This window comes from Salvelinus fontinalis, chromosome 36 (assembly GCF_029448725.1).
Source record: "Salvelinus fontinalis isolate EN_2023a chromosome 36, ASM2944872v1, whole genome shotgun sequence".
Taxonomy (NCBI): domain Eukaryota; kingdom Metazoa; phylum Chordata; class Actinopteri; order Salmoniformes; family Salmonidae; genus Salvelinus; species Salvelinus fontinalis.
Window position 1 is genome coordinate 25404464 of NC_074700.1, and position 23975 is coordinate 25428438.

A 23975-nucleotide genomic window follows, 5' to 3' on the forward strand; every position below is an offset into this window, starting at 1 on the left:
GCGGCAGGTAGCCTAGTGGTTAGAGCGTTGGGGCGGCAGGTACCCTAGTGGTTAGAGCATTGGGCCAGCAGGTACCCTAGTGGTTAGAACGTAGGGCCGGCAGGTAGCCTTGTGGTTAGAACGTAGGGCCGGCAGGTACCCTAGTGGTTAGAACGTAGGGCCGGCAGGTACCCTAGTGGTTAGAACGTGGGGCCGGCAGGTACCCTAGTGGTTAGAACGTAGGGCCGGCAGGTACCCTAGTGGTTAGAACGTAGGGCCGGCAGGTACCCTAGTGGTTAGAGCGTAGGGTCGGCAGGTAACCTAGTGGGTAGAGCGTTGGGCCAGTAACCGAAAGGTTGCTAATCGAATCCCTGAACTGACAAAGTAAAAATCTGTCATTCTGCCCCTGAACAAGGCAGTTAAACCACTGTTCCGCGGGCGATGTGGATGTCGATTAAGGCAGCCCTCCACACCTCTCTGATTCAGAGGGGTTAAATGCAGAAGACACATTTCAGTTGAATACATTTAGTTGGACAACTGACTAGGTATCCCCCTTTCTAAATGCTGGGGTGTCAAACTCATTCCATGCAATTTTTTCCCCCCTTTTAAGTTCCTTTCTAGTCAGTGGAGAGAGAACACCTCTGGTCTGGGTATAACTAGACCCCCCCCCCCCCCCCAGACGGATACAAGCTGGTTGACAATGACACCTATTTGCCTTGTTTTGTCATCTAGTGGTTGGTTTCTGGCACTGCAATGAGTAACCCATCATGACGTCACTACATTTTACCTACACACGGGTGCTACATTGTAAGACACACGGAGCAAAACTGGTGTTTTACCGGTCACATTTTGTATTTATTTTTTTAGTACATTTCAAGTTGTTTTGATAGAATAGTAGTGGCCCAGAAAGTTCCGTAGATGTTGAATTGAATGAACAGTAGATACATGGTATTGTACAGCTTGGAGATAAAGAGAAGAAGACAAATCAAAGATACCATCGAGTAAAATGAAAAGATGTAAAATGAAATTCATCCTGGGTCGTATTCATTAGGGCACAACGTTGCAAAACAGAGAGGGTAGTTTCCTCTCTGTTTCAGTCTGTTGTCTTCCGTTGGGTGCCCAATGAATACGACCCTAGTAATGCTGTACATTTGATGGTCTACTTGCGTGTTATATTGTTTATGAGCAACAGCTAGTCTGGTATCCAACTGATTTCCCAGCGCTTCTCTTTTGTTTCCCTTCATTATGTCTGGTTTCATCAGATTAAGTAACTGCTTGTCCACTTTCAGTAGCCGACGTTGTCGAACGCTGTAGTTAGGATTTCCATGAATAGAGCTGACGTGGAACATTGTTCTATATGCCACAGAGCATATTTCTATCTGAACTTTCCAAAACGTTGCTGGACGCGCCCCACGTCTGCTTGCGTGTGACATAGTAGAAGTTGCCTCCAAGAACTGATACAGGATCCGATGTCTTTCTTTAGTCTACTGGTAAAGGTTAGTGCTGGGGGTTCTGGTAATTTGATCCTAGATCTGTGGTTAGAGACCTTACTCCTACATAGTGTCTTATTAGATGTTGAGGAGCAACCTGATCCAAACTCCTTAAACCCTCTGATACTAGTCTCAACCCAGCTGTCTAGACAGACTACACTGATACGGTATAAGCATTGGAGGAGATTTTAAGTGTGTGGAGATTGGTGAAGCCACGGTTGTTCAGTTATGAGCACTGAATAGAATTCTACTCTGTTCTAATTCGATGGGTGGAACATCATGATGTCCACGATTCTGTTCTAGAACGAGAATGTCCACGGAACTCTTCTAGAACCAGAATGTCCACGGAACTGGGAAAAGCACATAGTAACCCAAAGAAGTCCCTTCTTGATCCAAGTCGTAAAGGAGCGAAAAGTCCCTCGTCAAGACTTGTCCCAGATTTGATGATTTGAGAACGTTTACCATCCACTCTTCCTTGTCAAGGGTAATCCTACATGATAGATGTACACAATCACCCCAGCTCCCCTGGCCCTTAAATGTTAGATTGACATACGATAATGCATCACTCTTTAGAAAAGGTGGATGATAGCAGTTCATCCTTGCAGTTATTACACAAATCAAGTAGATGAAAAGGTGCCCTAGAGAATCAGTAGTATACACTCACTCATTCAGAGGAAAGCAATGGTGCTTCCCCGAACCAACAAATAACTTGATCAGATTATGAACACAATCTTATTTCAATCTCATCCCTCAGAGACGAAGGAATCATAGTTTTTTCTGATGAGAAAGAAATTGACCTTGAACACAGTGGCTACAAAACATCTTCAACTGAAAATAAAATGTAGGACACCATTTGTTACAACGCAGCAAGTTCTGTCCCTCCACCTATTGTGCCCAAACCATTTCATGTTTCAGTTACCAAACCAGAAAGGTTATTGTTACATCGTCTTAGTCATTAACAAAATGTGATTTTATTTTTGGAATGACAATCCTTATTTCTATACTGATTTAAGATATTGAATGCACATGTCTGTTGCCATACTTGTTGTATCTATATAGTTAACTGTAATTTAGATGTCCGCAGGTGTGGAATTATAGGTAATGTGGTGTTTTTAGAGTATGTTCTCCTAGCTGTCTCTCCACTGTTACCATGGGTTCCTCCGCTAGATTCCAGAATCACTAGGAGGACAAGTTCCAGAGTCATTATGAGTCATTGTTCAAACGTACTAAAATAAATAGTCCTCCCCTGTTGTCAGTTTGACCCTCCTCAGAGATTTGGATTCTTGCAAAGAGGACAGGTTATGTACCGGTACTCAGGGATGCCTAATATCCCCTTATAGTCCACCTTTTACTGGGTCGTATTCATTAGTGCACACCATAAAAAAACAACATGTTTTGCTAAAAAAAACAGGAGTTTCTTATTGGTTCAGGTTGTCCCTTCCTGTTTTGTCCATTTCCTCCGTTTGATGTGAAGTGAATACGTCCCTGGAGTCACTTTGTCCACCTGTACTGTCAGTCAAACAGTCGTTCCCTTACATCCCTGTCCAAAGGGTCCATAAAGTCCATTATGGTATTGGATAGGGATTGTACAGTGGTAGTTGGATGATGGGTGAAAGAAAGTAGAGAACCACAGAGTTTTTGAGACCAGATTTAGTTTCCTTCGGGGGGAGGGGAGAGACTGAGAGCCCCCTCCATCTTAGTCTCCTTTAAACTGAGTCAAATAGAATGTCGTTTTGGCCAAACCTTGCCCAACTATGGTGTACGATGCTTTCTGGCTGTATAAATTGTGTTATGGGATTGCATATTGGAAGAAAGGAGATGGGGAAACCAGGGATCTATACTACATGGCCAAAAGTCTGTGGACACCTGCTAGTCAAACATCTCATTCCAAAATCATGGGCATTAATATGGAGTTGGTCTCCCCTTTGATGCTATAATAGCCTCCACTCTTCTGGGAAGGCTTTCCACTAGATGTTGGAACATTGCTGCAGGGACTTGCTTCCATTCAACCACAAGCATTAGTGAGGTCGGGCACTGATGTTGGGCGATTAGGCCTGGCTCGCACTCTGCATTCCAATTCATCCCAAAGGTGTTCGATGGGGTTGAGGTCAGGGTTCTGTGCAGGCCAGTCAAGTTCTTCCACACCGATCTCGACAACCTGTGAGCTTGTGTGGCTTACCACTTCGCAGCTGAGCCACTGTTGCTCCTAGATGTTTCCACATCACAATAACAGCACTTACAGTTGACTGGAGCAGCTCTTGCAGGGCAGAATTATTACAAACTGACTTGTTGGAAAGGTGGCATCCTATGATGGTGCCATATTGAAAGTCACTGAGCTCTTCAGTACGGGCCATTCTACTGCCAAGTTTTGTCTATTGAGATTGCATGGCAGTGTGCTCGATTTTATACACCTGTCATCAACGGGTGTGGCTGAAATAGCAGAATCCACTAATTTGATATGTCCACATACTTTTGTCCATGTAGTGTAGTTGTGGGTAGGATCCCTCCGTCCTGATGCAGATCAGCAGAGGGAAATTGCTAAACTAGAGAGCTGAAATGGATCCAGGAGGACCCAGGTGAAACCAGGCGTGAGTCAGGGATCTCTCTAGTGATCCCTCCAGATCAGCAGAGGCACCGCCGGTCGCTCTTGGTGACCTCCTCGGAGGAGTGGACCACGTTGGGGACGAAGCCGCTCTTCACCCCTTCCCAGCCCTCCTGGATAGTGATGTCACCACTCCTCACCTAGGGCCAAGATATCAAGGTTAAGAGGGACGACGACGTATTCACATGCAGAGGCTTTCGATTAATTAACCAAGGTAACACTTTTATTTTACAGCCCAGTATTAGTAATGATAGGGGGGGGGATTGATAGTTACATATCGCAATATTATTCTCCAAGTATATTTATTGTTTATTTATTGCTACTGTAGGTAGCGTTAACTAGCGCTAGTTGGCTATACCTGCTCCAAATCCCATAGCTTGTTCTCCATCTTCTTTCTAAATACTGAGCCAACATGCTATTTGTTTCCTTGACTGACTAAAACTCATTTTCTCCTGCTCTCTCTCGTCTCTCTGCAGCAGACATATAGTGAGCCATTATGTTATGGAACATCATCATCGCAATAAAATCACAGAATCAAACAGCAATACATATAGAATCGTGAGAATCACAATACATTATGTATCGGCACCTAAGTATTGTAATACTATTGTCAGTATTGTAATACTATTGTCAGTATTGTAATACTATTGTCGGTATTGTAATAGTATTGTCGGTATTGTAATACTATTGTCGGTATTGTAATACTATTGTCGGTATTGTAATACTATTGTCGGTATTGTAATACTATTGTCGGTATTGTAATACGATTGTCGGTATTGTAATACTAGTGTATCGTGAGGTCCCTGGCAATTCCCAGCCCTAGTAATTATCAGGTATTTATTTTGAAATGACTTGTTAAAATGGCAATAACCTAATAATTCTATATTAATTTCCAATTGAGTTTCTTTGAGATTCATGTTTTCACAAGCGTAGGTTTGTACCAGTGTATGGGACCAGCCCATATTGCTTTAATAGCCAAGGGTTAGCATTGAAAATGTGACTCCATTTTGATTCTGGACTCGGGTTGAGGAAGGTTATCTCCTCACCAGGTGGAAGATGTCCCTGGTCAGCTCCGTGAAGGCGTGCTCCACATTGATGGCGTCGCGGGCCGAGGTTTCTACGTAACGCATCCCGTAGGCGCCGGCGAGTTTCTCAGCTTCCTGACGAGTCACCTGGCGATTTTTAAAGGTAAAGATTTGATTTTATTGTCACATTTCATAGAAATGTGTTTCAGGCGTCATTTATAGTATCCTTAGTTAGGGTAAGGATTATTCCAATGCTCAATCAAACACACAGACACACATTCCAATAGGCTACCTGACGCTGAGGCTCCAGGTCACACTTGTGTCCGACCAATAGGAACACGATGCTGTGTGGTTGGACGTGACTCCGGGCCTCCTCTAGCCAATCATGAACGTTCTGGAAGGAGCGACGGTTTGTGATGTCAAACAGCAGGAGCCCGCCCACCGAGTTACGATAGTAGGCTCTGGTGATGGACCTGAGAGAGGGTTGAGATGAGAGAGAACATGACATATAGATGGACTATTGGCTACTAAGCTGAGCCTGGATGACATGGCAGATCACAGTGGAGGATAGAAATATCCACATCATTGAGGAAACATCTGAGATGTTATCAACAGTGTTACTGTTGCGTCACACTCATCACAAAGACAAATAGTGTCGTTCTGAACTAAAAGAAGAGTGTGAGAGGGAGAGAGAGGTGTTAGGAGACAGATATAAAGGTTAGAAAAGGGGAGAGAGTGGATAGCGAGGGAGAGGGAAAGTTTGGCAGAAGAGAAAATGTGAGAGGCGGGAGGGAGGGAGGACAGGAAGGGGAGAGGAAGTGGGAGGAGTGATATGACAGGCAGGCAAGGTGTGGGTGGATAGAGGGAAGGGGAGGTGGAAGAAGAGGACTTCAAGAAAGAGAGAATGAAGATAGGAGGCTGGTAAAATATTCATAAACCGTTGAAATGAATCAAGACACAGATATAGAGCAGGAAATGGAGACAGATGGAACGCTGACGAAGCAAGTGTGTGTGTGTTCAAAGGCTGTTACCTATTTAAATGTAAAATGTATATTTATTTATGAAAAATGGGTCCTCATATACTTGTTTTGTATGTTCTAGAAATGTCTACCAGGCCTATTTAGGCATGCATATCCAATGTGTTACTGATGTTCCAGAAAGTAAATATTGAAATAGGCCAATAACCGCATACCCTTTGTACTTTGCATAATAAGGCTCTTTTAACTAGTCAATAACTCTAATCAGTAGTGCAATGACACAACCTGACTTCAGTGTAGACCTCATAGTCTTGTTGGACAAGAAGCGGCATTGACACACCAGAGCGCGTTGTCATTCGAAAGGAAGGCTATGATAGATCACTACCGAAAGCAGTTAATATTCGACTATAAATACCTGTCAGCATCCTTAGATCCCTCCCCCCTCCCACACACACACACCTGAAGCGCTCCTGTCCCGCGGTGTCCCAGATCTGTAGCTTGATCCGTCTCCCCGGCTCGATCTCCACCAGGCGAGAGAAGAAATCTACACCGACTGTTGGGTCGCTCACCTGGGCGAAGCGTCCCTCTGTGAACCGCCGGATCAAACACGATTTCCCCACCGTCGAGTCCCCAATGACGATGAGTCGGAACTGGTACAGCCATATCGCCTCCATGGTGACTACTGTCTAGCGTCTGTCGTCGGGTAAATCAGGCACGTGGAGAGAGACACAGGCGAATGGACGCACAAAACCAGAGTCAGACAGTTAACCCGTAACAACAGTGTTCACTTGGGGTCCCCAGAAGGCTAGAGACGGCCCTGCCTTTGGTTATGAGAAAAAAGGCTACACTCATCTTGATTTGGCCATGGTTTTTATCTAGGCCCCCAGTGTTACAATTAAGCAATAATGCCCGAGGAGGTGTGGTATATAGCCAATATACCACAGCTAAGGACTGTTTCCTCTGCACAACGCAACGTGGAGTGCCTGGATACAGCCCTTAGCCGTGGTATATTGGCCATATACCACAAACCCTCGAGGTGCCTTACTGCTATTATAAACTGGTTACCAACATAATTAGAGAAAATACATGTTTTGGCATACCCGTGGTATACGGTCTGATATACCATGGCCTTCAGCCAATCAGAATTCAGGGCTCAAACCACCCAGTTTATAATGCCTATTATAGCCACATGTTTAATTACAAGCATGTGACTATTGGAAATCTGATATGTTGGCCAACTTTCAAGTCGTTTGATTTATCTGTTACCTATTTGATAGTCTGTTTTAGGTTATCATGGATTTATTTGATTTGCTGAATATAAAAAGCCCTGTTGAATTTCCCTCTAAGAAAAATAAAGTTATTTCATTCTAGTTGTAGCCAGTGGAAAGTAAGTAATATAGCTAACATATTCTATTCTATTCCATGTTCTATAGACCTATGCTTCTTGAAAACCCCACAATGCAATAATTTATTATGGTATTGCATTCTATGCACAGGCCTGGTTATCCAGCCATCACACTGCCTCTAGTGCCAACTAAAGCCCACCGACACCACCTCACTCTGCTTGGCCGGGGGATTACACAGTCCGCTTAATATGCAAACACTCGGCCTACCGTGGCCACACAGATAGAGAGTAACCATAATACCCACCCCCATAGCTGTTGACTCAGCCCGGATATAGGCTTTAGCTAGGATCTCTGGAGCATTGACACGGACAGTTGGCTGTAACCTATTACAGTCACCTATAGAGGACAAAACCATGTCTATTGTAGAGCATACCGTGGATGTGGCTCATTTGGTAGAGCATGGCGCTTGCAACGCCAGGGTTGTGGGTTCGATTCCCACAGGGGACCAGTATGTAAATGTTTCCACTCACTACTCTAAGTCTCTCTGGATAAGAGCGTCTACTAAGGGACTAAAATGATATTTCCCATAAGGTGCTTTTGGATTCAAATCAAACGTTTTTTTACCAGACCTACCAAGGTCAATGAATGGGCCCCTCCATTTTTCCTTATGGCAGGATAATTGATTATTTGATTTATTATTATATGGCTAATTCAACCTGATCTGTCAGTAATGGGGAATCGAGTGGAGAACAGCAGGCTAGGATAGAATCTACACGATCATTTGATACTAAACTTAACCACAACATCCCATCTGTCACTCTCATTATAGGCTTCCAAGACCAAGCAGTGTAACGTCATCCACTTTATTCAAAGCCCTTTCTTATTTCTCTCATCATTATCCTGAAATTAAAATGTATTTTATTGGGATCTAGGTCACAATTAGGAGAGAGGCCTATAGCCTAGAACATGGAATGGTTTCATCTTACGTTGTTTTGTTGCGGCGTTCAGAAACCGAATGCTGCAGGTTCCATCGTATCGAGAAGCTCGTCTCCTCTTTCGTAGATCAAACGCCTGAAAAACGTCTCACAACAACACATAAACCACCGTTTACAATTCCCCTGGAGAGATCCAACGACGGGTCTAATGGGTCATGTCTTTATTACGGTTTATAACGATAACAACGGGCTCGAACGGCCTAGGTCTAAGAGAAAAATCCACAGCACGCTTTACTCCACAAACGGTTATTATTTGTAGACGGAAGTCTGCACTATTGTCTACAACCACACTCGTTTCGAATGTGATAAATTCGAAGGGTTCGTTTTCTTTTCACTCCTCTCTCTTTTTTCGTTTCCTGTTTTTTGAAGGCCGCAAAATGTTATGAAATGAATGTTGCTGTTGATGAAATGGCAGCGCTAGCAGCAGCATCACAGAACCTGACTCATTCCACTTCCCCAACCCGCATCAGGACCACGACTACCGTAAACATCAATATAGAGGCGGACCACCACTTTTCTCATCTCTACAAAAACCCACAGCGACACAAATAGCATAGAAGAAACCTCTATAAGCCTAGTCCTATATATCAACTCTTGTTATAACGCCATTATAAATATCGTATTTAAATGTTGTAATTTTGTTTTTGTAGCATATCAATCATTTCACCTGTTGTATGGCAACCCTTTTTGGTGGGTGAAAGCGTACTAATCCTTAATAAGAAACGGTGTATTCCCTACATACTGCCTACCAGACAGACCCGCTGATATAAAACATGTATTGTTTGTTCAATTGATAAAACGGTTTATAATTCTGCGTGTGAAATGGACTCTTTATGCGTTATTAAGGGGGACATGTCGGTAACCAACAGTTACAGCTTGACAGTGCGCTGGGACGAATTTTTATTTATTTGATTTAACTTTTATTTAACTAGGCAAGTCGGTGAAGAACAAATTCTTATTTACAATGACGGCCTAACCCAGACGACGCTGGGCCAATTGTGCGCCGCGCTATGGGACAGCCGGGAATCGAACCAGAGTCTGTAGTGACGCCTCAGACCGCTGCTCCACTCGGGACATACACTGGTATATATATATTTTTTTGTTTCCCCCTGCTGCGCTATGTTGCGTCAGAGCGATGGACAGACAGTACAGTGAACGCTTGGCTTGTGTTAACCTATCGTAGCAGGCGTAGAACGACCAGGCTTGTGTTAACCTATCGTAGCAGGCGTAGAACGACCAGGCTTGTGTTAACCTATCGTAGCAGGCGTAGAATGACCAGGCTTGTGTTAACCTATCGTAGCGGGCGTATAAAGACCAGGCTTGTGTTAACCTATCGTAGCGGGTGTAACAGTCCTGACCTGTTTTATGTTGTTTTTATGTGTTTATGGTCAGGGCATGTGTTTTGGGTGGGCAGTCTATGTTATTCGTTTCTATGTTGGTTTTGGTTTGCCTGGTATGGCTCTTGATTAGAGGCAGGTGGTTTGCATTTTCCTCTAATCAAGAGTCATATTTAGGTAGGGCATTCACACTGTTTGTTTGTGGGTGGTTGTCTCCTGTGTCTGTGTTAATGTTTGCACCATACGGGACTGTTTACGGTTTGTTCATTTCATGTAGTCTGTTCCTGTTCATTTCGTTCTTCACGTTGTATGTAAGTTCGTCGTTCAGGTCTGTCTACTTTCGTTTTGTTATTTTGTATCATTTTCAAGTATAGTCCGTTTTGTCTTGTTAAATAAATTCATCATGTCATTTCAACGCGCTGCACCTTGGTTCAATCCCTGCTCCTCCTCTTCTGATGAAGAGGAGGAGGATTATCGTAACAGCGGGCGTATAAAGACCAGGCTTGTGTTAACCTATCGTAGCAGGCGTATAAAGACCAGGCTTGTGTTAACCTATCGTAGCGGGCGTATAAAGACCAGGCTTGTGTTAACCTATCGTAGCGGGCGTATAAAGACCAGGCTTGTGTTAACCTATCGTAGCGGGCGTATAAAGACCAGGCTTGTGTTAACCTATCGTAGCGGGCGTTTAAAGACCAGGCTTGTGTTAACCTATCGTAGCGGGCGTTTAAAGACCAGGCTTGTGTTAACCTATCGTAGCGGGCGTATAAAGACCAGGCTTGTGTTAACCTATCGTAGCGGGCGTATAAAGACCAGGCTTGTGTTAACCTATCGTAGCGGGCGTTTAAAGACCAGGCTTGTGTTAACCTATCGTAGCGGGCGTTTAAAGACCAGGCTTGTGTGGGCCTATCGTAGCGGGCGTTTAAAGACCAGGCTTGTGTTAACCTATCGTAGCGGGCGTTTAAAGACCAGGCTTGTGTTAACCTATCGTAGCGGGCGTATAAAGACCAGGCTTGTGTTAACCTATCGTAGCGGACGTATAAAGACCAGGCTTGTGTTAACCTATCGTAGCGGGCGTTTAAAGACCAGGCTTGTGTTAACCTATCGTAGCGGGCGTATAAAGACCAGGCTTGTGTTAACCTATCGTAGCGGGCGTATAAAGACCAGGCTTGTGTTAACCTATCGTAGCGGGCGTATAAAGACCAGGCTTGTGTTAACCTATCGTAGCGGGCGTATAAAGACCAGGCTTGTGTTAACCTATCGTAGCGGGCGTTTAAAGACCAGGCTTGTGTTAACCTATCGTAGCGGGCGTATAAAGACCAGGCTTGTGTTAACCTATCGTAGCGGGCGTTTAAAGACCAGGCTTGTGTTAACCTATCGTAGCGGGCGTTTAAAGACCAGGCTTGTGTTAACCTATCGTAGCGGGCGTAGAAAGACCAGGCTTGTGTTAACCTATCGTAGCGGGCGTTTAAAGACCAGGCTTGTGTTAACCTATCGTAGCGGGCGTTTAAAGACCAGGCTTGTGTTAACCTATCGTAGCGGGCGTTTAAAGACCAGGCTTGTGTTAACCTATCGTAGCGGGCGTTTAAAGACCAGGCTTGTGTTAACCTATCGTAGCGGGCGTATAAAGACCAGGCTTGTGTTAACCTATCGTAGCGGGCGTATAAAGACCAGGCTTGTGTTAACCTATCGTAGCGGGCGTATAAAGACCAGGCTTGTGTTAACCTATCGTAGCGGGCGTTTAAAGACCAGGCTTGTGTTAACCTATCGTAGCGGGCGTATAAAGACCAGGCTTGTGTTAACCTATCGTAGCGGGCGTATAAAGACCAGGCTTGTGTTAACCTATCGTAGCGGGCGTATAAAGACCAGGCTTGTGTTAACCTATCGTAGCGGGCGTTTAAAGACCAGGCTTGTGTTAACCTATCGTAGCGGGCGTTTAAAGACCAGGCTTGTGTTAACCTATCGTAGCGGGCGTATAAAGACCAGGCTTGTGTTAACCTATCGTAGCGGGCGTATAAAGACCAGGCTTGTGTTAACCTATCGTAGCGGGCGTTTAAAGACCAGGCTTGTGTTAACCTATCGTAGCGGGCGTTTAAAGACCAGGCTTGTGTGGGCCTATCGTAGCGGGCGTTTAAAGACCAGGCTTGTGTTAACCTATCGTAGCGGGCGTTTAAAGACCAGGCTTGTGTTAACCTATCGTAGCGGGCGTATAAAGACCAGGCTTGTGTTAACCTATCGTAGCGGACGTATAAAGACCAGGCTTGTGTTAACCTATCGTAGCAGGCGTATAAAGACCAGGCTTGTGTTAACCTATCGTAGCGGGCGTATAAAGACCAGGCTTGTGTTAACCTATCGTAGCGGGCGTATAAAGACCAGGCTTGTGTTAACCTATCGTAGCGGGCGTTTAAAGACCAGGCTTGTGTTAACCTATCGTAGCGGGCGTATAAAGACCAGGCTTGTGTTAACCTATCGTAGCGGGCGTTTAAAGACCAGGCTTGTGTTAACCTATCGTAGCGGGCGTTTAAAGACCAGGCTTGTGTTAACCTATCGTAGCGGGCGTAGAAAGACCAGGCTTGTGTTAACCTATCGTAGCGGGCGTTTAAAGACCAGGCTTGTGTTAACCTATCGTAGCGGGCGTTTAAAGACCAGGCTTGTGTTAACCTATCGTAGCGGGCGTTTAAAGACCAGGCTTGTGTTAACCTATCGTAGCGGGCGTTTAAAGACCAGGCTTGTGTTAACCTATCGTAGCGGGCGTATAAAGACCAGGCTTGTGTTAACCTATCGTAGCGGGCGTATAAAGACCAGGCTTGTGTTAACCTATCGTAGCGGGCGTATAAAGACCAGGCTTGTGTTAACCTATCGTAGCGGGCGTTTAAAGACCAGGCTTGTGTTAACCTATCGTAGCGGGCGTATAAAGACCAGGCTTGTGTTAACCTATCGTAGCGGGCGTATAAAGACCAGGCTTGTGTTAACCTATCGTAGCGGGCGTTTAAAGACCAGGCTTGTGTTAACCTATCGTAGCGGGCGTTTAAAGACCAGGCTTGTGTTAACCTATCGTAGCGGGCGTAGAAAGACCAGGCTTGTGTTAACCTATCGTAGCGGGCGTTTAAAGACCAGGCTTGTGTTAACCTATCGTAGCGGGCGTATAAAGACCAGGCTTGTGTTAACCTATCGTAGCGGGCGTATAAAGACCAGGCTTGTGTGGGCCTACAACTTTATCGGTTAAAGGGGTGTGGTCGTCAAACAGCTGACGGCTGGGCAGAAGACGCTTCACGCTCAGAGGAATGGGTGAATATGTATGAACTTTCCAATTTGTAAGTCGCTCTGGATAAGAGCGTCTGCTAAATGACTTAAATGTAAATGTAGGAATGGCAACTGCTTCTACTTGAGGCGAGCGCGCACTCACGTGCTGCTTGACCTAACTTGACAGCTGATGACATCACTTTTTATAACTTTTTTTGCACTAGATGGAATGGAAGTTGGGTAACAGGTGACGAGTCACCAATACGGACAGTTGTGCGTGAATTCATTGGACGTGTATGGAAATAGAGAAATTGAGAAAATAAATAAACTGTATTATGTTTTGAGAATGCGAATGTTTCTTTCTCTCTATCAATTAATGTACTAGTTTAGGCTAGAATATGTGGAGGATTGCCTTATTTGGCATACAGACAACTTTAGGTAATGGGGAAAAGGGAGCTGCTGGAAAGTGGACCCATATGGAATGGGAAAAAAGATAGACACTGACTTGGGTTCAGTGGTGTAAAGTATTTAAGTAAAAATACTTCAAAGTACTACTTAATTTGTTTTTTGGGGTATCTGTACTTTACTTTACAAATATATATTTTTCCTGACACCCAAAAGTACTCATTACACTTTGAATGCTTAGCAAGACAGGACAATTGCCTAATTCACACACTTATCAAGAGAACATCCCTGGTCATCCCTACTGCCTCTGATCTGGCAGACTCACTAAACGGAGAACATCCCTGGTCATCCCTACTGTCTCTGATCTGGCAGACTCACTAAACGGAGAACATCCCTGGTCATCCCTACTGTCTCTGATCTGGCAGACTCACTAAACGGAGAACATCCCTGGTCATCCCTACTGTCTCTGATCTGGCAGACTCACTAAACAGCCAGCAGCATACCACCCCGCATACCACTACTTGCTTGCTTCTGAAGCTAAGCAGGGTTGGTCCTGGTCAGTCCCTGGATGGGAGACCAGATGCTGCTGGAAGTGGTGTTGGAGGGCCAGTAGGAGGCACTCTTTCCTCTGGTCTAAAAAAAAATATCCCAATGCCCCAATGCCCCTGTGTAGGGTGCCGTCTTTCGGATGGGACGTTAAACGGGTGTCCTGACTCTCTGAGGTCATTAAAGATCCCATGGCACTTATCGTAAGAGTAGGGCTGTTAACCCCGGTGTCCTGGCTAAATTCCCAATCTGGCCCTCAAACCATCATGGTCACCTAACAATCCCCAGTTTACAATTGGCTCATTCATCCCCCTCCTCTCCCCTGTAACTATTCCCCAGGTCGTTGCTGCAAATGAGAACGTGTTCTCAGTCAACTTACCTGGTAAAATAACGGTAAATAATAATAATAATAATAAAACAGAGAACATCCCTGGTCATCCCTACTGCCTCTGATCTGGCAGACTAACTAAACACATGCTTCGTTTGTAAATTAAGTCAGAGTGTTGGAGCATGCCCCTGGCGATCCGTATATTAGTGTAGTTAGCCTTTATTTGATCGGTTAAAGGGGTGTGGTCGTCAAACAGCTAACGGGCAGAAGAAGCTTCATGCGCAGAGAAACGGCAACGACTTCTAGAAAAGTTGAGCACGCACACAGACCGCAGGCTGTTTGACCTCATTCGACAGTTAGTTAATGACTTTGCGCTGACGGCACTTTTTAGAAGTTCTCCTTTTTGCGCTAGATGGAATGAAGGTTGGGTAACCTGTGAAGAGTCACCAATACGCACAGTCGTGGACTTGTATAAACATAGAAAAACTGAGAAAATATAAATAACTTCTGGAATATTTTTGAGAATGCAATTTTTGAATAAGTGAGACAGGATGTACATGTTTTCTTTCTCTGTCAATTGATTCGTATACTATCTTGTGTAGAATTGATTCGTATACTATCTTGTGTAGAATTGCCTTATTTGTCATACAGACAACTTCAGTAACGGGAAAAGAGAGCTGCGAAGAGTGGACCCATATGGAAAAAAACAACTGAAAAAAGAGACACTGGCTTTTGGAATATTTTTCATAAAAAAATTATATGTGGACAACAATGTGGTGTAACTAGACTTTATTGTTTTCTACCAACCCATAACCCAACCATGCAGCAAGAACGCTTGCTCAAGGTCCTGGTCATCGGTGACTTGGGTGTCGGCAAGACGTCCATAATCAAGCGTTATGTCCATCAGATATTCTCTCAACATTACCGGGCCACCATAGGAGTAGACTTCGCTCTCAAAATCCTCAATTGGGATCACAAGACGGTGGTGCGTCTGCAGTTGTGGGACATAGCCGGTTAGTAGCCTAAATGAATTACCTTGTTGTAATTACCTACCCTACGTCGCCTACCTTTTTGCTTGTATAACTGTATTATTTTACAAGACACACAAGTCTACAATATGTCACGCACTTAGGCCATGCTCCACGTTAAATGGCCACTCGGTTGGTAAGCTAATTACGTGTAACTAAAATACCCTATAGTTTTGTAACGTTTCTTTTTTTATTTGACACATAGGAGTCTTCACAATTAGGTTAAGTTCTTAATCAGTAGCAAATGATGCCCAAAACGCTGGCATGCACGCACGCCGGACAAAGGCGCGCGCACAAGCACCTATATATTATTGAGTCTTTGTAATTGACTGTGTGTGTGTGTATGTGTGTGTGTGTACCAGAAGTCCTCACTAGAATTGTAAACCAACTAACATTCAGAGAAGTGAAGATATTTTGTCAGTCCTCACTTGTAAAAAGGATATTTTAGGTTTAGGGGTTAGAATTAGGCTTAAAATTAGAGTTAAATTTGAGGTTAGGTTTAGGGATTAGGGAAAATAGGATTTTGAATGGGAATCAATTGTTGGTACACAAAAAGTCTTCTCAGGTATAGTAAAGCATTGCTGTGTGTACTTTAGCGCATCTGTCAACATAGCTGACCGTGGATGGGGCTGTATCATTTAGACTTTTCCTCCTAATCATCTCCACCATAGATAATGACATCATCACACCATGTCTACCAGCTGTCAGTGTGTATGATGATCAGTCATTCTCATGCCAGGGCTCCGTTGAGAGTAGGTGTACTGATCTGGGACCTGTCCATATAATCGTATTCATTATGATCTAAAAGGGGAAAGTGTATGATCGATCATTCTCATGCCAGGGCCTGTCTGTATTTTTTGAATAAAGCTGATCTAGGGTCAAGATGTCCTTTTAGATCAAAATGAATTAGAGTATACGGACAGGGGGGAAATCTGATCCTAGATCAGTACTCTTACTCGGAGACACTTTATACATACAGCCCCCCCCCAGGTCCCCCGCCACGTCCATATCATCCAATTTATTATCATTTATAGACCAGCGTTTCCCAAACTTGGTCCACCTTTTTGTTTTTTGCCCAAACACTACACAGCTGATTCAAATGATCAAAGCTTGATGATTAGTTGACTATTTCAATCGGCTGTGTATTCCTGGGGCAAAAACTACACACCTGGCCTCCTGAGTGGCGCAGCGGTCAGGTATAGCATTGCAAGGCTTGAGGCGTCACTACAGATCCGGGTTCAATCCCAGGCTGTGACTGGCCGTGACTGGGAGACCCTTGAGGCGGCGCACAATTGGCCCAGCGTTGTCCAGGCTAGGGGAGGGTTTGGCGGGCAAGGATTTCCTTGTCCCATTGCTCTCTCGCGACTCCTGTGGCGGGCAGGGGGCAGTGCACGCTGATGTGGTTACCAGTTGGACGGTGTTCCTTCCGACACATTGGTGTGGCTGGCTACCAGGTTAAGCGAGCAGTGTGTCAAGTAGCAGTGCGACTTGGCAGAGTCGTGTTTCAGAGGACGCATGGCTCTCGACCTTCACCTCTCCCGAGGCCGTACGGAAGGTGCAGCGATGGGACAAGACTGTAACTACCAATTTGGAGATCACAAAAAAAGGGTAAAAGCAGGCCAATTTTTTTTACAAAAACCACAACAACGTGCACCCCTTGGGGTCCAGAGGACCGAGTTTGGGAAACGCTGCTATATAAGGACAGAAAACGGATCCTACATCAGCAGAAACAGATCCTACATCAGCAGAAAACAGATCCTACATCAGCAGAAACAGATCCTACATCAGCAGAAAACAGATCCTACATCAGCAGAAAACAGATCCTACATCAGCAGAAAACAGATCCTACATCAGCAGAAAACAGATCCTACATCAGCAGAAAACAGATCCTACATCAGCAGAAACAGATCCTACATCAGCAGAAAACAGATCCTACATCAGCAGAAAACAGATCCTACATCAGCAGAAAACAGATCCTACATCAGCAGAAAACAGATCCTACATCAGCAGAAAACAGATCCTACATCAACAGAAAACAGATCCTACATCAGCAGAAAACAGATCCTACATCAGCAGAAAACAGATCCTACATCAGCAGAAAACAGATCCTACATCAGCAGAAAACAGATCCTACATCAGCAGAAAACAGATCCTACATCAGCAGAAAACAGATCCTACATCAGCAGAAAACAGATCCTACATCAACTGAAAACAGATCCTACATCAACAGAAAACAGATCCTACATCAGCAGAAAACAGATCCTACATCAGCAGAAAACAGATCCTACATCAGCAGAAAACAGATCCTACATCAGCAGAAAACAGATCCTACATCAGCAGAAAACAGATCCTACATCAGCAGAAAACAGATCCTACATCAGCAGAAAACAGATCCTACATCAGCAGAAAACAGATCCTACATCAGCAGAAAACAGATCCTACATCAGCACTCCTGCCCTGAGCCTCATTGTCAATAGGAGTCCTAAACAGTTTGTCCTTAGGGCTAAGTTTTTAAAGCTCATTGGGAACTCATCTCTCCTGTAGAAGCAGATGTGGACTTAGTGAATGGAGATAGACATTGTGGAATGGCACAATGCATGCATGCAGTGGATAGACAGAGATGGTGTGGTAAACAGAGATAGACATTGTAGGAAAACCTGGCAGAAAAGCCTTGCTAATCTGATGTTATTCAAGCAATGCATGTTAGCAGCAACCGCTACACTATACAACCAAAAGGATGTGGACACGTGCTCATTCCAAAATCACGGGCATTAATATGGAGTTGGTCCCCCCCTTTGTTGCTATAACAGCCTCCACTCTTCTGGGAAGGTTTTCCACTAGATGTTGGAACATTGTTGCTATAACAGCCTCCACTCTTCTGGGAAGGTTTTCCACTAGATGTTGGAACATTGCTGCTATAACAGCCTCCACTCTTCTGGGAAGGCTTTCCACTAGATGTTGGAACATTGCTGCTATAACAGCCTCCACTCTTCTGGGAAGGTTTTCCACTAGATGTTGGAACATTGTTGCTATAACAGCCTCCACTCTTCTGGGAAGGCTTTCCACTAGATGTTGGAACATTGCTGCTATAACAGCCTCCACTCTTCTGGGAAGGCTTTCCACTAGATGTTGGAACATTGCTGCTATAACAGCCTCCACTCTTCTGGGAAGGTTTTCCACTAGATGTTGGAACATTGCTGCTATAACAGCCTCCACTCTTCTGGGAAGGCTTTCCACTAGATGTTGGAACATTGCTGCTATAACAGCCTCCACTCTTCTGGGAAGGCTTTCCACTAGATGTTGGAACATTGCTGCTATAACAGCCTCCACTCTTCTGGGAAGGTTTTCCACTAGATGTTGGAACATTGCTGCTATAACAGCCTCCACTCTTCTGGGAAGGTTTTCCACTAGATGTTGGAACATTGCTGCTATAACAGCCTCCACTCTTCTGGGAAGGTTTTCCACTAGATGTTGGAACATTGCTGCTATAACAGCCTCCACTCTTCTGGGAAGGTTTTCCACTAGATGTTGGAACATTGCTGCTATAACAGCCTCCACTCTTCTGGGAAGGTTTTCCACTAGATGTTGGAACATTGCTGCTATAACAGCCTCCACTCTTCAGGGAAGGCTTTCCACTAGATGTTGGAACATTGTTGCTATAACAGCCTCCACTCTTCTGGGAAGGCGTTCCACTAGATGTTGGAACATTGTTGCTATAACAGCCTCCACTCTTCTGGGAAGGCTTTCCACTAGATGTTGGAACATTGCTGCTATAACAGCCTCCACTCTTCTGGGAAGGCTTTCCACTAGATGTTGGAACATTGCTGCTATAACAGCCTCCACTCTTCTGGGAAGGTTTTCCACTAGATGTTGGAACATTGCTGCTATAACAGCCTCCACTCTTCTGGGAAGGCTTTCCACTAGATGTTGGAACATTGCTGCAATAACAGCCTCCACTCTTCTGGGAAGGTTTTCCACTAGATGTTGGAACATTGCTGCTATAACAGCCTCCACTCTTCTGGGAAGGCTTTCCACTAGATGTTGGAACATTGCTGCTATAACAGCCTCCACTCTTCTGGGAAGGCTTTCCACTAGATGTTGGAACATTGCTGCTATAACAGCCTCCACTCTTCTGGGAAGGTTTTCCACTAGATGTTGGAACATTGCTGCTATAACAGCCTCCACTCTTCTGGGAAGGTTTTCCACTAGATGTTGGAACATTGCCGCTATAACAGCCTCCACTCTTCTGGGAAGGTTTTCCACTAGATGTTGGAACATTGCCGCTATAACAGCCTCCACTCTTCTGGGAAGGTTTTCCACTAGATGTTGGAACATTGCTGCTATAACAGCCTCCACTCTTCTGGGAAGGTTTTCCACTAGATGTTGGAACATTGCTGCTATAACAGCCTCCACTCTTCAGGGAAGGCTTTCCACTAGATGTTGGAACATTGTTGCTATAACAGCCTCCACTCTTCTGGGAAGGCTTTCCACTAGATGTTGGAACATTGTTGCTATAACAGCCTCCACTCTTCTGGGAAGGCTTTCCACTAGATGTTGGAACATTGCTGCTATAACAGCCTCCACTCTTCTGGGAAGGCTTTCCACTAGATGTTGGAACATTGCTGCTATAACAGCCTCCACTCTTCTGGGAAGGTTTTCCACTAGATGTTGGAACATTGCTGCTATAACAGCCTCCACTCTTCTGGGAAGGCTTTCCACTAGATGTTGGAACATTGCTGCTATAACAGCCTCCACTCTTCTGGGAAGGCTTTCCACTAGATGTTGGAACATTGCTGCTATAACAGCCTCCACTCTTCAGGGAAGGTTTTCCACTAGATGTTGGAACATTGCTGCTATAACAGCCTCCACTCTTCTGGGAAGGTTTTCCACTAGATGTTGGAACATTGCTGCTATAACAGCCTCCACTCTTCTGGGAAGGTTTTCCACTAGATGTTGGAACATTGCTTCTATAACAGCCTCCACTCTTCTGGGAAGGTTTTCCACTAGATGTTGGAACATTGCTGCTATAACAGCCTCACTCTTCTGGGAAGGTTTTCCACTAGATGTTGGAACATTGCTGCTATAACAGCCTCCACTCTTCTGGGAAGGTTTTCCACTAGATGTTGGAACATTGCTGCTATAACAGCCTCCACTCTTCTGGGAAGGTTTTCCACTAGATGTTGGAACATTGCTGCTATAACAGCCTCCACTCTTCTGGGAAGGTTTTCCACTAGATGTTGGAACATTGCTGCTATAACAGCCTCCACTCTTCTGGGAAGGTTTTCCACTAGATGTTGGAACATTGCTGTGGGGGACTTGCCACATATGCTCCTTCCATTCAGCTACAAGAGCATGAGTGAGGTTGGGCACTGATGTTGGGAGATAAGGCCATGTTTTCAGTCGGCGTGCCAATTCATCCCAAAGGTGTTTGAATGGGGTTGAGGTCAGGGCTCTGTGCAGGCCAGTCAAGTTCTTCCACACCGATCTTGACAAACCATTTCAGTATGGACCTTGCTTTGTGCACAGGGGCATTGTCTTGCTGAAACAGGAAGGAACCTTCCCCAAACTGTTGCCACAAGGTTGGAAGCACAGAATCATCTAGAATGTCATTCTATGCTGTAGCGTTAGGATTTCCCTTCATTGGAACGAAGGAGTTTAGCCCGAACCACGAAAAACAGCCCCAGACCATTATTCCTCTTCCACCAAACTTTACAGTTGGCACTATGCATTGGGGCAGATAGCGTTTTCCTGGCATCCGCCAAACGTAGATTCGTCCGTCGGACTGCCATGTGGTGAAACATGATTCATCACTCCAGAGAACGCGTTTCCAGTGCTCCAGAGTCCAATGGCGGCGAGCTTTACACCGCTTTGCACATGACATTGCACATGGTGATCTTAGGCTTGTGTGCGGCTGCTCGGCCATGGAAACCCGTTTCATAAAGCTCCCAACGAACAGTTCTTGTGCCGACGTTGCTTCCAGAGGCATTTTGGGACTCGGTAGTGAGTGTTACAACAGAGGACAGATGCTTTTTACGCACTACACGTTTCACAGCTCGGCGGTCCTGCTCTGTGAGCTTGTGTGGCCTACCACTTCGCGGCCGAGCCACTGTTGCTCCTAGACGTTTCCACTTCACAATAACAGCACTTACAGTTGACCGGGGAAGACTAGCAGGGCAGAAATCTGACAAACTGACTTGTTGGAAAGGTGGCATCCTATGACGGTGCCACGTTGAAAGTCACTGAGCTCTTCAGTAAGGCCATTCTACTGCCAAAGTTTGTCTATGGAGATTCAGCAACAGGTGTGGCTGAAATAGCCAAATCCACTAATTTGAAGGGGTGTCCACATACTTTTGTATATTTATATATAGTGTTTTTCATTACACATCCTGAACGGAATGTGTTGTTGTTAAGAGAGAGCCTGTTCTCTCTGTCTATCTAAATGTTTGCCCTAAAATAGCGTGTCTGTCTATCAGCTGGTTTTCCCCGGTATATTAGTATCATGTGAGAGAGGTTAACTTCCAGGAGAAATTACATTTACACACTAGAAAACTCACTTATATACACACACACACACACACACACACACACACACACACACACACACACACACACACACACACACACACACACACACACACACTTAGCTGATTACATAATTTTATTGAAAAAGATTGTTGTTGTAGTTGTAGGTATATCATTGTTGTTGTGTCCCCAGGCCAGGAGCGCTATGGCAACATGACGCGGGTGTACTACCGTGAGGCTGTGGGTGCGTTGGTGGTGTTTGACATGACACGGGCCTCTACCTTCCAGGCTGTCCTCAAGTGGAAGAGAGACCTCGACTCCAAGGTTACTGTCAAGTCACGCTTAGAACATGCTTAGAACCAGTAATAATGCATTATACCTGGTGGTGTTTGACATGACACGGGCCTGCACTTTCCAGGCTGTTTTCAAGTGGAAGGAAGACCTCGACTCCAAGGTCTAAGACAAGGGACATAATATGCTTATAACATGCTTTTAACCAGTTGTAATGCGCCGCGCGTGCATGGAAATAACAAAGAACAGAAAGACATAGTAGATTCTGATGAGGCTCAAGTTCTGTTTACATTTAATAGAGCTTTGTTTACATTCCCCCTTCACTCTTCCATTTCACCCTTCCCTCCTTCATTCCTATCTGTCTTTTTCTCTCTCTCTTCTCTCTCTCTCTCTCTCTCTCTCTCTCTCTCTCTCTCTCTCTCTCTCTCTCTCTCTCTCCTCTCTCTCTCTCTCTCCTCACTCTCTCTCTCTCTCCTCTCTCTCTCCTCTCTCTCTCTCTCTCTCTCTCTCTCTCTCTCTCTCTCTCTCCTCCCCCTCTCTCTCTCTTGCAGCCAGTGGCTACTGTCATATTTGCTAATAAAAACCTTTGTTAACATTTTATAAAGACCTTGATCAGTCATTCTCTCTCTCTGTCTCTCTCTCTCTCTCTCTCCACAACTTTGTCTCACCACTCCTTCATCCCTCTCTCCTCCCAGGTTGCTCTGGGTAATGGGAGGCCAGTTCCGGCCGTCCTATTGGGTAATAAGTGTGACCAACTGAGCACTGGTCTCTGCTCCAAACTGCCCAAACTGGAGAACTTCACCAGAGACCACGGCTTCGTGGGGTGGTACGAGACCTCAGCCAAGGTGAGAGGTCAGAGGTGAAGAGGTAAAAAGTCACGACATGGGGTCGCGGAATAGGGAGGGATAGGTCTCTATTGTTGCTGTATGGAGTGTATATCAGGCGATTTGTGCTTTATGTTAGATGTTAGCAGACAGTGTGTCCGTGTGTGAGTCTTAACAGAGCTCATTCATAGAATGTAAATACCTACTAACTGCTGGCTGAGTGAGGGGCTGTAATTATAAACTGTCTTTTTACCTCTCCCTCTGTCTGTCTCTCTCTCTCTGTCTGTCTGTCTGTCTGTCTGTCTGTCTGTCTGTCTGTCTGTCTGTCTGTCTGTCTGTCTGTCTGTCTGTCTGTCTGTCTGTCTGTCTGTCTGTCTGTCTGTCTGTCTGTCTGTCTGTCTGTCTGTCTGCCTGTCTGCCTGTCTGCCTGTCTGTCTGTCTGTCTGTCTGTCTGTCTGTCTGTCTGTCTGTCTGTCTGTCTGTCTGTCTGTCTGTCTGTCTGTCTGTCTGTCTGTCCGTCCGTCCGTCCGTCCGTCCGTCCGTCTCTGTCTGTCTGTCTGTCTGTGTACTTTATTTACAAAGGTGTTTGTTCTTCACTGGTTGCCCCTTTCTTGTGACAACAGGTCACACATCTTGCTGCTGTAATGGCATTCTGTGGTATTTCACCCAATAGATATGGGAGTGAAAATTGAATTCTCTCTCTCCCCCCATCCCACTCCCCCTCGCAGGACAACACCAACATTGATGCGGCCATCATGTGTTTAGTAGAGAGCATCATGGCGGTAGAGGAGGAGAGGTCGTCAGGTGGAGATCCTAGAGACCACAGTGTCCTGCTCCTACCACGCTTTGACTACAATATGAAAGAGAGGACAGGGGTGCCAGGGTGTGATGGGTGTAATAAAAAGATTACTCTGCCGGGACGGAGAGAGATGGGGGATATCTGAGGGGGAGGGAGAGACAGGGGAGAGAGAGAGGGGGAGAGAGGGAGGGAGAGTCAGGGGGAGAGAGGGAAAGGCAGGGGGAGAGGCAGGTGGAGAGAG

General features: G+C 45.2%; 2 protein-coding genes across 3 annotated transcripts; one reads left to right on the forward strand and one right to left on the reverse strand.

Annotated features, from left to right (window-relative positions):
* Nucleotides 1-810: 810 nt before the first annotated feature.
* On the reverse strand, nucleotides 811-8895 carry LOC129835517 (ras-related protein Rab-39B-like). Of its 2 annotated transcripts, XM_055901179.1 has the most exons (5): nucleotides 8406-8895; nucleotides 6533-6766; nucleotides 5389-5569; nucleotides 5118-5243; nucleotides 811-4211 (listed from the first exon to the last, which is right to left on the reverse strand). In XM_055901179.1, exons 2-5 carry the CDS (start codon nucleotides 6745-6747, stop codon nucleotides 4092-4094), a joined length of 642 nt encoding a protein of 213 aa, XP_055757154.1. In that variant the 5' UTR covers nucleotides 6748-6766; nucleotides 8406-8895; the 3' UTR covers nucleotides 811-4091. The 2 variants fall into 2 exon arrangements, with proteins under 2 accessions (XP_055757154.1, XP_055757155.1); XM_055901180.1 differs by lacking the exon at nucleotides 8406-8895 and having other exon boundaries at nucleotides 6533-8399.
* Nucleotides 8896-14559: 5664 nt separating this feature from the next.
* On the forward strand, nucleotides 14560-23895 carry LOC129835516 (ras-related protein Rab-38-like). Its single transcript, XM_055901178.1, has 4 exons — nucleotides 14560-15283; nucleotides 22014-22144; nucleotides 22807-22956; nucleotides 23664-23895. Exons 1-4 carry the CDS (start codon nucleotides 15091-15093, stop codon nucleotides 23877-23879), a joined length of 690 nt encoding a protein of 229 aa, XP_055757153.1. The 5' UTR covers nucleotides 14560-15090; the 3' UTR covers nucleotides 23880-23895.
* Nucleotides 23896-23975: the final 80 nt, after the last annotated feature.

Excerpts from the sequence above, each read along its gene's own strand:
- LOC129835516 (XM_055901178.1), top strand. The coding sequence starts at position 15,091 with ATGCAGCAAGAACGCTTGCTCAAGGTCCTGGTCATCGGTGACTTGGGT. Across the intron at positions 22,145-22,806 it reads AGAGAGACCTCGACTCCAAG|GTTGCTCTGGGTAATGGGAG; the intron begins GTTACTGTCAAG and ends CTCTCCTCCCAG. Across the intron at positions 22,957-23,663 it reads GGTACGAGACCTCAGCCAAG|GACAACACCAACATTGATGC; the intron begins GTGAGAGGTCAG and ends TCCCCCTCGCAG.
- LOC129835517 (XM_055901179.1), bottom strand. The coding sequence starts at position 6,747 with ATGGAGGCGATATGGCTGTACCAGTTCCGACTCATCGTCATTGGGGAC. Across the intron at positions 5,244-5,388 it reads ACCTGGAGCCTCAGCGTCAG|GTGACTCGTCAGGAAGCTGA; the intron begins GTAGCCTATTGG and ends AAAAATCGCCAG. Across the intron at positions 4,212-5,117 it reads CCAGGGACATCTTCCACCTG|GTGAGGAGTGGTGACATCAC; the intron begins GTGAGGAGATAA and ends TCTTGGCCCTAG.